The sequence below is a fragment of the Triturus cristatus genome, chromosome 4_2, assembly GCF_964204655.1.
Source record: "Triturus cristatus chromosome 4_2, aTriCri1.1, whole genome shotgun sequence".
NCBI lineage: Eukaryota > Metazoa > Chordata > Amphibia > Caudata > Salamandridae > Triturus > Triturus cristatus.
The window spans coordinates 337,078,843-337,095,350 of record NC_140586.1 but is presented as its reverse complement, the minus strand read 5'-3'; the positions used below and the strand labels follow the sequence as shown (position 1 = coordinate 337,095,350).

Below are 16,508 nucleotides of genomic sequence, written 5' to 3'. Positions count from 1 at the left end.
ACTGGCAATTCACACCTTGCCCAGCTATTGGGTTAAGAGTTTGAGCCCCGCGTAAAATGGAGGAACACTCCTCTGTATTTGCACTAGAGAATTTTTGCAGTGCACACAGCTTGCCTGTGCGCAGTTGTATTCAATTAAAACTTCTGCCTTTATTACCCCATTAGTGGGGTGCAGCCTCTAATTATTTCTGGAATTATAGACAATTAAGTTTCCGACACACAAGCTGCCTACCTAAAGTATGTTGTATTTCCGCCTTGAGCTTGTTAACTGATGAATATAGTATTGCTGTTGTTTCACTGCTGGAATGGCGGCTTTTTGGGAGTTTGACCGTTTTTTATTTGCTAACTTTGGGGCAAGTGTTGAATTTCAGTCTTCCTTTCATCTGCTTGGGGCAAAGAGAAAGTAGCAGACAAGGTTTCGACTGAAGTGAGCAACAGGAATGTGTTCAAACTAAATGTCAAGGGTGATGCCGTCCCACTGCACTAAACTAACAAGTTACTTACCTTCAATAACGCCTTATGTGATAGAGACTCTTGCTGCAGATTCTTTACCTTGTAATTATTCCCAGGTGTCTGACTGGATCCGGAATGTTTTCGTGAGCAGTACCCCTATGTGCCAGTAGGTGGTGTAGTTCGGCTCCGTGTGGCATAGTCGGCACCGGAAGTGATGGGCACAGTGCTTATATAGGCGCCTCCCCAGTCCACTGACGCCAGTTTTTTTTTTTTTTGCGACTTTCTCCGCCAGGAGTGCAGATGCACAAAACTCTGACCACTGGTGTGGAAAACTAGGGCCCTGACAGGGCGAACAACCTTGACCCAAGAAATCACTTTGCTAAGCAGGGAGGATAGGTGAGTTGGCAAGTAATCTGCGGCTAGATATACTCTACCCGATAAGGTGTTACCAAAGGTAAGTAACTTGTTCATCTGAAAGAGGCTTCTAGCAGAAGATTTCTTACCTTGGAATAGATGCCCAAGCAATACCTCACTGGATGTGGATCTGCAAAACCGTTTCACACAAAGTTCTGGAGGACCGAACATGCAAAGTGCCCATCCTTACGGACCTGACTGTCCAGGCAGTAGTGCTTGTTGAACGTGTGCAGAGAAGCTCTCTTTGCTATCTGGCAGATGTCCAGGACTGGAACTCTGTGTGCTATTGCAGTAGGCACAGCCTTGGCTCTGGTTGAATGAGCACGCAAACCCTCAGGCGATTGCATCTTGGCCAGTGTGTAGCAGGTTTTAAGGCAGATCACAATCCATCTAGAGATGGTCTGTTTATACACAGCCTTTCCCTTCTTGGCTCCGACATAACCCACAAAGAGTTGGTTGTCCACCTAGAACTCTTTTGTGCGGTCAAGGTGGAACGACTATGCTCTTTTTGCGTCGGTGAGTTCTCTTCCTTCGAGGGATGTGGTGGAGCATGAAAGGTAGGCAGGGTGATCGACTGACCTACATGAAAGGGAGTGACAACTTTATGCAGAAGGAAGCTTTAGTGCGAAGAACCAGCTTGTCTGGGAAGATGTTTAGGTACGGAGGCTTAGATGACGAATTCTGGAGCTCACTGACCCTCTGTGCTACTGTTATTGCAACTAGGAAGGCCATCTAGATGGTAAGGAGTCTGAGAGGAAAGTTGTGTGTAGTGGCTCAAAAGGAGCGCACATCAGAAATGGGAGTACTAGATTGAGGTCCCACTCAGGCATGATTAAGGTTGAAGATAGAAACATATGTTGAAGATCTTTCAAAAACCTATTTACAATCGCGCGATGACTTCAGACGGGGGTAGTGGAAGACCTCTATGAATTTATACTCTATTTTTATTTTGTATTTTTTTGTGGGACTTACCAAATTCCTTGCAGAGTTAGACTGCGAAGATCATCAATGGTGCCACAATTTATCCTGAGACCTTCCTCTCGACTGGGATTGAGACCGTCGAGCGGCAAGGAGCTTAGGCACTACTTGCTCAAGGCCTTTGGGTGCATAGCATGGCAGTCGACTCAGGTCTTCACGTCGTGGTCGCGCTGGAGACATCAGAGGCAGACAAGACGCAGGTCTGTCACCAACATCCATTGGTAACTGGCGCCGCAGGGCTTGAAACCAGCCTTTTTAGTGAACATCCCTGCCACACCAGGAGAAAGATCTCAACAAAAAGTCGAACAGCTTAAGTCAGAAAATGACTGGGGGTAGCTCTCTCCATATCTACGCTGACTGGCACAGAAAAACTAACTGATGTCCGCGTGATGGGGTGGCGCCTCTATAAGCACAGTGCACGTCACTTCGTGGACGCCGCTGCCTCGTGCGGCTGGATGACTCCACTCACTGACATGCAGAAGTACTGCTCACGAAAAATTTCAGGATCCAGCCTGACACCTGGGGATAATTCTAAGGTAAGGAATCTGCGGCTAGAAGTCTCCATCAGATACAATGTGCATTCAGCATCAACTTGCATCAACTCGTATCTGTAGTCTTTTGCGATGAAGAGATGGCTTGCAATCCACGCTGGAAAAGGGGATGATCTGCAAGTCGCAAGATCTACAGCTCAGTGCTAGCAGAGCATTCTTGTATACGAGTGATGGTATGCATAATAACCAACATTTTAAGCTTTAGCTGTTTTTTTGTGTGTGTTGGCAATCAATGGGAGGAGCGATTTATTACATTACTTGTCTGAATCAGGCTTTCCCTCTGTATGCTGACTTGGAGAGGTCTTCCTTGTTTCAGTGTACGTAGTCTTTTTGGACAGATGTTTGCTGACTTGTTCTCGTCTCTGGGTAGCACTATGCTGACTCACTCTGGTTTCTGGGTAGCTCTCGCTTTTGTTCGTTCTGACGCTCTTGCAGCCCGTGTACACCTGTTTTCTCATAAGCAGTGTGTCAAAGATTTTGCTCTCCCCTGGGGGCAGTGTGGTTAATATCTGTTTTTTAAATGTAGCTACAAAGACTAGAATATCTTACCTCACTGGATTTTTTTTTTGTACAGGGTAATCACTAGCTTGTCTTTATACAGTTGCTGCTGTGATAGTGGAGCAGTACAGCTTCATCCAACCATTAGACCATTTTGGCACACAATTTGGCTACTGCCTATTGAAGGTCTATGCATTCCTGTTTTTACAGAGTAAGTCCATGCGTGTGATCTCCTCTTTCAGGACAGTAAATGTAAATGTAAATGTGCAGATATTTATATAGCGCAAATCACCAACCGGTCTCTAAGCGCTTGCTTAGGGAACCCGTCCTGGTATTCCCCTGTGAGATAACCCAGCAGGGCATCCACAAGGTGAAAGCCAGGCATCCCACCACGAGGGGCCATTGTGGAGATTAAGCAAGCTATTGCCCAGAGTCGCAGAGTGTGAACCCATGAATCGAGTATGCACTGGAGCGAGAATTATCGAGTCCATGGACAATTTATGGACTCAAGACCCAGCCGAGCCGGGAATTGAACCCTGGTCCCGGGCTGATCTCTGCTTCCAGGTCTGCTTACTCTAACCAGTGAGCCACACTTCTCCACATACTTTATACAGTTGCTGCTGTGATAGTGGAGCAGTACAGCTTCATCCAACCATTAGACCATTTTGGCACACAATTTGGCTACTGCCTATTGAAGGTCTATGCATTCCTGTTTTTACAGAGTAAGTCCATGCGTGTGATCTCCTCTTTCAGGACAGTTAACACCTCCATATGTTTTTAAGAAATGTTTATGCAGCCCTCATTGTTGTGCAAATAGCCTCGCCCTGCTCCTGTTGCAGATGCAGGGGTCTGTACTGGACAACCGATTTTAAGTCTGCATTGCTCGGTCTTCCACCTCAAATTTACCATTTTTTCATGTTGCTTCATTTCAGGTAAATCCTTTGACATCACATATGTACGTCTGAAGTTCCACACCAGCCGTCCGGAGAGCTTTGCCATCTACAAGCGTACGCGAGAGGATGGTCCGTGGGTCCCTTACCAGTACTACAGTGGCTCCTGTGAGAACACCTACAAGAAGCTAAACCGAGGTTTCATCCGCACAGGGGAGGATGAGCAGCAGGCCCTGTGCACAGATGAGTTCAGTGACATCTCCCCACTCACTGGGGGCAATGTGGCATTCTCGACATTGGAGGGACGGCCAAGCGCCTACAACTTTGACAACAGTCACGTACTACAGGTATTCAACACAGGTCTCTTTTTAAGCTAATGTGTGGACAGAGTGGGGATAGTCTAAGTTAGATAAATGCAGAATTAGCAAATGGAGAAACCAATTGTTCGAGGCATATGAGCTGTAGATCATATGCTTTAGCATAGATCGCCATTTGGTGTTGGCATGCTGTCACTTCAATTTATTCATCATTTATCCAGTGAAGTACTTGTTCCTCTAAGGTTTGAATAAAAGCCACATTTTCAACTGAGTGATATCTAGGCTTTCTGTACAAACACCAGTCAGAAGATCAGGTAGCTGGTATTCCAGAGCTGTTTATTCCTTAAGAGATATGATGGTTAGTAAGACGTAAAACTACTGCTGTTTTGGGGTGATGTGGCTAAGTCTGAATTTGGGAGCGAGGAGAGGTTGTGAAGGGTATTGAGTGACATTGGCCTCGAGGCCTTACCAACATGGAGAAGAGCGAATTCAGATGTTAACTTGTAAATATGTGGCCGTTCAAAAAATAGCTTTTGTATTTAATGAGGCTTATATCAGTTAGACCTGGGCGAGAGTGGTAGCAGTTTTATTTAGGGTACCTACAAGTGAAGGGTGCTACGGTTATTACATAAATGAACACACCGGATCACCATTCAGTTTTTTTCTTCGTTTTTTGACAGGTTTTCTCCTGATACCAAATATGTTTGTCTTTGTTTACTGCTTTATTTAGGTCTTGCATCCACTTAGCTATAGTAGAGTACTTTTTGTCTGTAAACAGTAAAATGTATACATCTAGTGGGCTTTGGGTCAGCCTCCTGCTTTTTTTGGCTTTATTGTCCATCCTGTTTACCTGCATCCTATTCAGTTGCTTTCCTCCCTATTCCTTTTATTCTGCCTCTGGAGAATTTCTTCTTTACTGTGTTCTGATAGGATGACTTGTGTTCCTTAACTTGCATTTAAGGAAATATGTTGTTTTTAAATGTAGCAGTCAATGGGAGTGGAAGTGTTTTCTTCTTCTGTCCCTCGTGTACTACTTGCCCCACCCCCATTAAATCCTCAACCTCCACTCTGTTGCTTTCCTCTTTCAAGTAACCTGGGGTGGGGGGGTTTGGAGAAGGGGGGTAGTTGTACTGTCCAGCTGGATTGTACCGGTATTTGTGGCTCTGGGACACCGGAGCATATGCAAGTGCCCACATGGATGCTGCCTAGTAACCACAGACTGCCCCAAAACATGAGGGCATTAGCAGAGCATATGACAATGTAACTAGGAACTTGAGTGCTGGAGGAAAATAATTGAAGAGCTCACCCATATTCAATATATTAATGGTAAACTATATATAAACTATATATTTATGTAATTGCTTTTTTAATATCCTCTTTTATTATTTTTTTTTCCTCATCCCTAAGCTTGCAATGTCCAAATTTCGTGTTTTAGCTTAGGCCAATTTTAAACAATAAATAACAAAATAAGTGTGTGTAAAATTTTGATAAGTTGTTCCGGAGAGTTAACCTGAGACTTATACCAGTAGGGATATAAGTAAATGCTGTATAGGTGCTTGTGTCGTGTGTAGGCAGCCTTCCAGTCTGCGCCCATCCGCGCCCTGACCGTGCACAGTGCCAGTCATGCTGCCGGATCGCTCTCCCAGCCCCCACGCCCTGCTAGTGTTTGCTATTCCAAGGACCAACTTACGAGGCTTGGTGGGCAGAAGTCCGAGGTAGGGGTTAAGGCTGGGAGGAAGGGGGACCAGGCCTTGCGTACTGATGGCTCGCTGATTGAGGTAATGTGCAGTCTTGTGAATGCCAGGTCTCTAGTTAAACACTTTCAGGAAATACACATCCTGCTGGAATGTCACGACCTGGACGTACTTTTTATCTCAGAAACCTGGACATGCACTGATTCTTTAGTTGAACTAGGACTTGCTTGCCCCCCTGGGTATAATGTTTTTCACAAACCCCGTATATCAGGGTGAGGAGGAGGGTTGGGAGTAATCTTCAAAGATAAATGGAACTTCACCCCTCTTGAATTAGATGAGGCCGAAGGGTTCGAACTCCTGGGGTTTTCCTTAAGGGAAGCTCACGGTCATCTATTAACCGGTATGCTTTGCTACAGACCCCCAGGAGGACCTAACTCTAAGTGCTCTGCCCTGATTGATGTGGTGTGTAACCTGGCCTTGACACACTCTAAACTGATCATCCTGGGTGATTTCATCTTGTGGGCTGATGGCTCGCTGGACACGGCGTTTAAGGAATTGTCGGAAGCTTGCGCAAACTTCGATATGCTCCAGCTGGTGTTGCAACCTACGCACCAGGGTGGACATATATTAGATCTACTGTTTGCTAATTCCAACATGGCTACAATTAAAGATGTTCTACCACTGTGCTGGACTGATCATAGTCTGGTAAATTTTAGGCTTACTCTGCCTAATGTGTGTTGTAAAATCTATCATCAGAGACCATATCGGCTGGGCAGAGAATGGGCAACATTGAGTAAGCTTAAAAATTCCTTGCATTGGAATGACTTGGACAGCCTGGACTCCAGTAGGTCGGTGGACTGGAATTACCAATTCCACTGTGTGCAGATCCGAGACAGGCTTGATAAGCATATTCCTGCAAAGAAGCTAAAAAAGAGAGAGAAACCCTCAGCCCCCTGGTTTAACGAGGAATTGTGAGCACTCAGGATGGGTTGTAAAGCGGCGGAAAAATTCTGGAGAAAAGGATATAGTGATTCAGATAAAAATGCTTTTAAGAATCAACTTAATCTGTACAAAAACACTATAGCGAAAACTAAAGCTGAGTATTTTGCTAATACCATTCTTCTAGCAGCTAATAGCACCAAAGCTATATTCAGCTTAGTAAAGAGTCTGTCTAAACCTGACTGTGCTAATAACAAAATTCATGCTACTCAAGCTTTATGCGATGAGTTAGTTTCCTATCTGGAGGATAAAATCGACAAGATAGTTAGGGATTTTGATCCACTAACAGCGGTGGACGAACCTGATCCTCAGTTGTCCAGTGCTGAGCAGTGTTCTCTGCCATCACCAGACTCTAAGCCCAGCAACCCTACCATTTTAAAACACTGCCAGCATACTCTAGATTGCTTTCACATTCCGGACGGGAAAACATTTGATACCTTAGCCTGGGGTGTCCCCCCTGCCCCACAGAATCTGGAAGGAATACGGGTCCGAGCTCTTTCCCTATTTACGACAGATCTGTGGTCTATCCTTGAGTACGGGCGAGGTCCCTAAAAACTGGAAGGAAGCAGTGGTAAAAAAAAAAACACGCTTGACCCCGGGTGTGTGGCCAACTATCGGCCAATTTCTTTATTGCCATATCCTGTTAAAATTCTGGAACGCATAGTCAGTAAGTCTCTATCCCAGTATCTTGAGGAGTATTCGCTCCTTGACGAGATGCAATTTGGATTTCGGCCCAAGCACGGTACTGAAACAGCACTTGTTACCGTGCTTGATGATATGAGGATGCGGGAGGACAGTGGCCAGTCAGTGATCTTGGTGCTGTTGGACATGTCAGCGGCTTTTGACACTGTAAACCACGGTATCCTGTTGGAGAGACTTGAAGACCAGGGTGTGACCGGTCGTGCCCTTGACTGGCTTTGTTCTTATGTAACAGACAGGACACAGACAGTGTGCCTTCAGTCGTTCTCCGCTAACAAGTCTTCCTTACGACAGTGGGTCCCGCATGGCTCAGGAATTAGTCCTGTGCTCTTTAACATCTATTTGCAGCCTCTCATTCCGCTTATTAGATCTTTTGGAGTGGAGGTGGTGAATTATGCAGATGATTCCCAGCTCATGTTTTCCTTGGAAGGGAATGATTCAATTTACTTGGAAAGATTTCACGAGTGTATGACTAGCACTACGAAGTGGCTTAAGAAGAACTGGTTACAATTTAACAGCTCTAAAACGGAAGTGGTCCTGTGTTCTTCCAGAAGATCTGATCAGCCTGTTTTACCCATCTTTCAGCTGTCCCCTACTGGCGCTCCTATTACCCCTTCTAGCACAGTACGCAATCTGGGGGTGATGGTGGATCAGGATCTCCAACTGAATTCTCAGGTTAACAAAACGGTTGGCACTTGCTTCTCGCTAATCCGAGTGCTGAGAAAGATCCTCCTTTTTTTGCCTAACTCTGCTAGGACGCATGTTGTGAGATGCGTAATTCTCAGCAGACTTGATTACTGCAACTCTCTATATCTGGGTGCGCCCAACATCCTTATCGGGAAGCTGTACAGAATACAGGCCATTGCAGCGAAACTCGCTTTAAATAGGCAGCGAGTGACCTCAACCACATTAGCCTTGTGAGATTTGCATTGGCTGCCGATCCACCAGCGAATTCAATTCAAAGCTCTATGCACTGTCTTTAGGGCAGCTCATGGAATGGTCCCTAAGAACCTGCAAAGAAAATTCAGTTGGTATTCTCCAACTAGAAACCTTCGTTCTGCTTCTGCATTTCTGATGAGTGCAGTCAGGTTCAGGCGGTCCAGAACAGGTGGCAGATCCTTCTCTGCCGCTGCTTCTCGGCTATGGAGCACTCTCCCTTTGGATCTACGTCGGGTCCAAAGTCTTATGGATTTCAGGAAAAAGTTGAAAACGTTTTTATTCTCTAGGCTGGAGTAATTTCTCCTTCTGATATCTCTTTTCCTCCCTTCCTGTGTCACAACCTCGACTGCCCCTATTAACTTTTGGTGGGGACTCTCCTTTTTAAGCGCCAGGATACCCGTCGGGTGATAGAGTGCTATATAAGCACCTCATTACATTACATGACCATAAATAGACTGTTTTTCTTGATTTTGTAAATGGATTCTGTGGTTGGTCCAGTCGGGACTGAAATTTCATGCACTCTGGTGAGTGTTTGCTCTCCAGAGGTGCAGGTGCCTGGATGAGAGTGACCCACCTACCATGTGCACAGGTGCAAATGCTTGGCTTTTATCGCACACGTTTTCATTTATGAAAGTAACGATCACGTGTTTAGTTGCTGTGATGGTTACGTCAATCTTTATTACTGTGGATTAAGTCCATTCCTTCCAGCCATTATGTGATTCGGTCTGGCTTGTTAATGTTGTGCAGATTTTTTCAATGCAATTAAAGTAGTTGGCAACAGTCATTCAGTAAACTTCTTTCTAATGCGAGGACGGAAGTACACACTAATCTGCTAAAAGTAGTGATTTTGGTCAATCACAAATTAGAGACTGAGGTATAACACATACAATGTGTTATTTCTGTCCTAGCAAACAGACCCTTTGTAAAATAAAGTAACTATTGAGGCTGGAGCACACCAACAAAGGAACAGAGTGAGAACAAACCGGTAACAAAAATATGAGCTGTTAAAAATACATTAACGGACACTGAGGTGTTTAGTTTTCAATCAAAAAATAAAATTGTTTACTTTTTTTGGTAATCATAATAACAATATAATACAATTTGTGTGTGCAGTGTATTATATGAAATGTTTCGGACAGTCCTTTGAAATGTTTATCATATGTTTCAACATTTACAACCCAATGATGTTTTACAAGTTGTCGGCACGATACGACTTGAACAAGATGTAATTAGGTTGATATTTGCAGAAATAATTGAAATTCAAAGTTTCTACAAGAAGTATATCAGTGGCTTAAGATAATTTTGACACAGTAATACGGTGTGAGGAATTACTTGTTGAAGTCTTAGACCGCAGTACAGCATAAGAGTAAGTTATCCCAACAATATCTGGAAAGTATCTAGATAAGTTCATAAACTTTGCGTTTGCCTGTGTCACTGCAGCCACCAATCTTATCTAGATACTTTCCTTGACATTGTTGGGAGAACTTACTCTTATGATATACTGCGGTCCTGCAAGATTTTGACAAATAACTTCTCTTGCCATCAATATTATCTTAAGCCATTGATACACTTATTCTTGAAGAACCCTTTGGATTTGAATTTTGTTTATTTCTACATATATCAATCTAATTACTCTTTGATAAAGTTGTATCGACGAAACTGGCGTTGGCGGTTTCTCATCTCACCATGATCACTCTTGCCAAATTGTAACACATCAGGTTGTAAATGTTGAAACATCATATGACAAAGATTTCAAAGGTCTGTCCCAAATATTTCACATAATATTGTACACACAGATTATGTTTAAATATATTGTCATTTTGACTGCCCATCAAACTGGAGCATAAAATTGTACTTTTTGATTGAAAAACAAACTAATGACCTTGGTGTCTATTTGTTTAATTTTAGCGTCTCATATTTTTGTTACTTTTTCACACTTTGTCATTTGCTGGTGTGCTTCAGACTCAATAGACCGTGTTCTGGGTTAATTCTTTTATCCCTTTAAACCAAGTTGCAGCCTTAAGGTAGCAAGGCGCTTGTTTGATTTAGCACCTATTAATCTAATACCTTTTGCTTCTGTACAAAAACGTTTCCTCATCACAGCTTTTACTAGTGGAATAAGTGGTTAATCAAATCCACCGCTGCCATTGTAAAGTTGAAATAAAGTAACTTCTTCCAGTCTGAGAATTTCTGCAGTGTCCATCCACAAGTACAATTATTGAGCAGTTGAAACTGTTTGTCAACAGCCTAGCACCTAAAGCCCATCCGCTGCACTAGTTTTCATGGATGCCCCCATTTGTGAAATACCTTATCCAAGCCAGATTTGGACAGTGACCCAGTATTCAAAGTAACATTAACCAGGCCACTTTTCACAAAGTTTGGTAAATAAATAGAAGGATGGGAAGAAGGAAGGATGCTTAAGGTGCTGCTGGGGACAACGTCCTATAGGTATGTCATACATGGCAACATTATAGGGGCAGCAGCTGTGTTGCTCTCCATGATACAGTACTTGACTCTAACCACTGCCAACACTTCTTACAGCAGCTAACATTGGGTTGGAGAGCGGAAAGGAGCCTTGGTTTTGGCATCTCTCTAGTAGCATCACTTACATGCTCAGCGTGGTTGAGGGGGTGAGTTTACAGAGCTCTTTTGGGTGATACCCACTCTGTCTCCTTAATTGTTCTTTGACATATTGATTACTGTGATAGTCTCTGTTTTGATTGGTCTCTTCATTTAATGGTACAGATGAAGTTTAAGGGCGATCGAAAAGCAACTAGTGAATCCAAAATGGAACTGTAAGGCATTAACACTGGCGTCTGTTGGGCTTTGGGATGAAAATGATTGCACCCCTATTCTTGAGGGACAGTTGAAATCCTGAGCAAATATAGAGATGGCATGGTATCGCTCAGCCTTGAGTCAGAAGCAAAATTTTCATGAACAGTAATATCCAGATCCAGGGTGAATCCTGAATAGACAACATCCGGGGCAAAAAATGCTTTGTGGACAGTAATGAATTTAGAGGGGCAGTCCTCTTAGGTCATCTAGTCGATGACTGCCCGGGATACGCTTTAAGTTAACCCAAAGCTCTGCTTAATAAACCTGCAACAAAAACCTCAGAAGAAAAATCTTAGTTTTGTTATTTATTCAGCTAATGTTACATATAGTTAGCTTCTGAAATACTTTGTCTGTGGGATAGCCGCCTAAAGGAAGCGTAGTACTGCAGCTCTGATCACTGGTGAGGGGGATTGTCCACTTAGCCAGGAAGGCAGACAGGAGTGATCCGCACAGAAACCCAGATGAATCTCTGGCCACCGGCCGCCCCACTCTTTCAGACACCACCATCTCAGTCTGTGCCTCTGGCAGGCCATGGAAACTACTGGGGTTCACAGGAAGCCACAACGTGAGAACTAAGGCAAACTAGGCAAGAAGTACATTAAAGATACACAATGGTGTTAGGGAAACCACTGCCTCTTACACAAATTCTGTCAGTTATGCCGACCAAAAGAGGAGGAAAATTGACCTTTTCCTCTCCCCTGTGGAAAAAGCCTGTGGTGGTGGTGGCGGCGTGGCTGGTGGGGCTCTGTCCTGCCGGAGCAGGAATGGGCAGAGAGGCCTGAACACCACATTCACCCCTCAGGTCCAGCTGCTATTCGTCCTGCTTGTTTGCGTGCGAGCTAGGGCTAGTGGAAAAAACATTATCAGTGTTATTTCTCTGGCTTCAGTCCCGCGTTCAAACTGTGATGGATACTTCTGGGCACAGCTTTGGGGATGGAGGCGGCTGCAGCAAGTGCACTGTAAATAGTACCTTTAAACTAAAGAGAAGCTTTATTTTAATTCGATTAATGTTAATGGTTTATTTAAAAATGTCCTTGTGACTAGATGGAAATGAACAGTTGTCTTTGAGAGTGCTAATATAAACCAAACAAATTTATCACTGGTTATTCTGGTTTCTAGGAACACTACCATATTATAAAGAGAATTCGTAATCCCTTTGTCGGACGTATGCAAGTCGTGTCATATCTTTTTTGTGTGTTTATTCTGCTTAAAAGGAGAAAATATAAAGCATCAGAATGCAAGCGAAACCGACTTGGTGAGCTATTGTATGAGAAATTGATTGCTTTGAAATCTTGCTCTATTATATATCAGGATGCTTTTTACTGTTCCAAGGACATCAATATGAGTCACCACGCACTTATGCAACTTAATATAACCACAGCAGGTACCAACACTGTATGGGATGCGTTCAAATGCTTCCTGCGTGGAGCTATTAAAAATAAGGTCACATTTCGCAGAAGGCAGTATACTCGGGAAGTAGCGTCTATTGAAGCCAATCTCTTATTAGCACAGGCGGAATTAGACTCCTGTAGTAGTAGTACTCCCAGTTTTATTTCAGCTAAAAAAGAGAAACTGCTTGAGCTTAAAATGTAATTGGCTTCGGTTCTAAGTCAACGCCTGCTCCGTAGATGGGAAGTTAGCAAACTAGCCCAATTTGAATTTGGCGAAGGGGCTGGCAAATTGCTCGCTTGGAAATCCAGAACTGACCAGGTCCATAATACAATTAATTCAATCACTTCCGGCTCTGGGACCTTAACGTCTGATGCAGAAATTAGAACGGCATTTAAATATTTCTTTCAGGAGATCTATCAAGAGGACAAAAACATCTCCCCAGAATGCATTAGAGAGTGGCTAAATAATATATCCCTACCTTCGCTCTCCTCGGATCCAAGAGCTGTTTTAGATATGGCAGTTACGGAGGAAGAAGTAGTGGCCGCAATTTTTGGAAGTAAGAGTGGTAAGGCGGCAGGGCCCGATGGCCTACCAGCTGAAATATACAAGAAGTTGGTGGAAGAGAGATCTCCTTTTTTTGTTCTGCTTTTTAATCAAATACTGCAGGAAGGGGCACTTCCCCCTAGCTCCTGGAACAACGCGTCTATCACTTTGATCCTTAAGCCTGGCAAGGCTCCCACAGATTGTGGGTCATATCGTCCTATATCTAGTCTCAATGCGGACTATAACATTTTTGCATCGCTTCTGGCTATGAGATTGGGTAAGGTTGCTTCAGACATTTTACATCCTAACCAGAAGGGTTTTGTAAGGGGTCGCCAGCTCTTTGAATTAACCTATGATCTGGTGGGTGCTATAGATATGGCTACCACTAACTTTTTGCCATTTGCTATCCTCACGTTGGACGCCACCAAGGCATTCGACAGAGTCAATTGGTTGTACCTGTCGAGTGCCTTGGCTAGGTTCAACGTGGGTGAGGGCTTCCGTAGAGCCATACGACTTTTATTTCATAGTCCATCGGCATCCGTTCTGGTTAATGGGGGCCTATCCGAGTCCTTTAACATCACAAGAGGGACGCGACAGGGCTGCCCTCTATCTCCATTGCTTTTTGATCTCTACATTGAGCCTTTTGCTCTGACATTACGGGATAATAATATCATCAAGCCCTTTAAGTATAAGGCATGGGAGAAGAAGGTGGCCCTGTATGCGGACGATGTTATGATTTTAACATCAGAGATTAGTATTGCCTTTCCCACTGCCATCAAGCTAGCCCTCGAATTTGGAAATGTTTCGGGTTATGAGGTGAATGCCTCAAAAACCGAAATAATGGTTTGGAATACTGATCAAACATGATTTATTGCACCACTCCGCACCAGCCTGAGATATTTGGGGCTAAGAATTGTTAAGGATATTAATCTAATCGCAACTACTGATCTATCTGCATTAGCTAAAGAGTGTCGGAAAGTAATGGATACGTGGGGACACCTCCCCTTGTCGGTTCTGGGACGTGCAAATCTGGTTAAAATGTCTATATTGCCAAAATTCTTGTTTTTATTTAATACAATTCCACTTTATTTTGATACATTTTCTTTGACTAAATTACAAGCCAATATTAGTTCGTTCATTTGGAAAAAAAAGAATGCCAGGATTACATGGAAAAAAATCAGGCGGCGTCGTGAGAAGGGGGGGACTGGCAGGGCCTGATTTACAGATTTATGCATGGGCATTCCAATTATCTCACGCCCGCATGTTGCTAAAAATGCCATTTGATCAGGGGGTAGGGACGATGTTTTTGGCCATGTTGGAGGGTGACTGATTTGGACAGTCTGTTTTTTTATTTAAGTTCGGCGATCCCAAGTACTTTAAGAACGTTAAACTCCAAGTATTACAGAGTTTGGCCAAAACTTGGTCTAATATCAGATCATCGCTTAAACTGGGATACTATTCGTACAGGGCACCCATTTGGGATCTACCGGTACCCCCGGTCTGGACAAGGGATGCATTATCAGCTCCATTGAAGGAGGCGGGTATATCAGTTTGGGGGGACCTATTGCTGAAGGGGTGATGCTTCCTTGGGAACTCTTAAGCAATAAAATAGGTCCCTATTTTTCTAGATTTAAATTCCTCCAAATGTCAAGTTGGGCACAGGCTCTTCACAGTCAAAACCCACGCCGTAAGAACCCTCCAGTGGGGGGCAGTAGCCAACTGGTATCTCTTATTGGACAAACCACCTGTCTCAAAAGAAATTTCCCTGTGGTATAATCTAATACCTGAAGAGATCGGGGAATTTAATCTACCTGAGCAACTTTGGGGCCCCGTGATATCCAGCTGTAATGTGCATGATCTTTGGACAAAATCCTGCACAGTTATGTGGGACATAGTTAAGCCAGCTTGGCTCCGAAGAAACCACCTATTCACTATACACAGGGCATATTACTCTCCACAGAGGCAGTTCAAGTTTTCTAAAGTCGACCAGGTGGCTTGTCCTCGTTGTGGTTTGATATCAGCTTCCGACACTCATATGTTTTTTGAATGCCCTTACTTGTCATCCTACTGGGACGCCATCGTCAAGAATCTTACATCTTCCCTGGGTTTTCCTGTGGTCATCGATCTTAGGTTAGTAGTCTTCGGAATCTTTGATTTGATTCGGAGCCCAGTAAACAATCTCCTTTTTTATTGTATGCTGGCAGCGCGCAGGGAAATCTGTAAACATTGGAAAGAACCTGATCCCCCAATCCTACTTGTTTGGTGTTTATCAATTTCTCAGATTTCGAAGTTTGACCTAGCCAGGACGGGAAATCCAAGGAGAAGAGCTTTTTGACTGTTGCTAGATTGGGTTGCTTAGCAGCTGGGGGTTTTTTTTTCCCCCAGTCCGATTATCTAGCCTTGATACAATCTCTTTGCTACTCCACGTAGCTCTTAATTGCTTAAGTGGTCAGTATTGGTGTCATTGGCACATGGTCAGCAGCTGCCGACTTAACAACTAGGCATCGGGCTGTGTATGATACTGGCTGTTGCTGTAGGGTTGGGTCTTCCTCGTTCAGTCGGCAACCCACACCAGCTCACTACTGCACGCCCTTACCCAATAAGCCCTTGTAGCCTTGTTTGTATAGTCTGGCCTTTGCAGTCATGATAAAGATGAGGACAAAAAAATAAATAAAAAATAAATAAATATGAGTCACAAATATATTCTGAAGTATGACCTCAGCTCTCTACTTCACCCATATCTGGTCTTAGTGGCTTGCAAATGGCTCTATCTGGCCCGATCCATTATTTTAATAGTTAGTTATAGTAACAACTGTTATTTACAGCGTTTAGAGGTAGCTCTGCGATTGAGACCTACATTAATCCTAGTTTTGTGGGGTTTGCATAACTTGCAAAGCTATCTGCCCTGAACATCCTAATAACAGCTTAGAAGTCTAAAAGGTGCCATAGTCTTTGTAAAATTTTATGTGAAGCTTGAGGCAATTACACCTATCTTTTGTGTTGGTAGCTTGTGATTCCTCTCACTTTTCATGACGTTAACCTAAGTGCAGCATTTGAGATATTGTGATCTCAGTAGGAGAGCTGTTGAGATATTGTCTTGTTGATGTATTTTTGGGTTTAGCTGTAGAGTTTCTGAAATAATTGTTCTCCATTTGTGCACGTTCTTTGATGTAGGGCAAACCATTTTCCTTTCTCTGTCTTTTTTTTTTCTTAACTACACCTTTTGAAAAACCTAGTAGCGAAGTTTTCTAAATATTCTCTAAGCAAATGTAGTCGTATCCAGTTTGATAAACTTCTTTCCTGTGCT

General features: G+C 43.5%; 2 protein-coding genes across 2 annotated transcripts in view; one reads left to right on the top strand and one right to left on the bottom strand.

The window, feature by feature from the left end:
• The window catches only part of LOC146833833 (uncharacterized), a 338,179-nt gene that overhangs the window by 67,329 nt on the left and 254,342 nt on the right, over positions 1 to 16,508 (bottom strand). The gene's annotated exons all lie outside the window — the stretch shown is intronic.
• The window catches only part of LAMC1 (laminin subunit gamma 1), a 329,476-nt gene that overhangs the window by 146,683 nt on the left and 166,285 nt on the right, over positions 1 to 16,508 (top strand). The window contains exon 2 of the mRNA XM_085601731.1: positions 3,826 to 4,130. Coding sequence (XP_085457857.1) covers positions 3,826 to 4,130 — 305 coding nt within the window. The remainder of the gene's footprint in view (positions 1 to 3,825; positions 4,131 to 16,508) is intronic.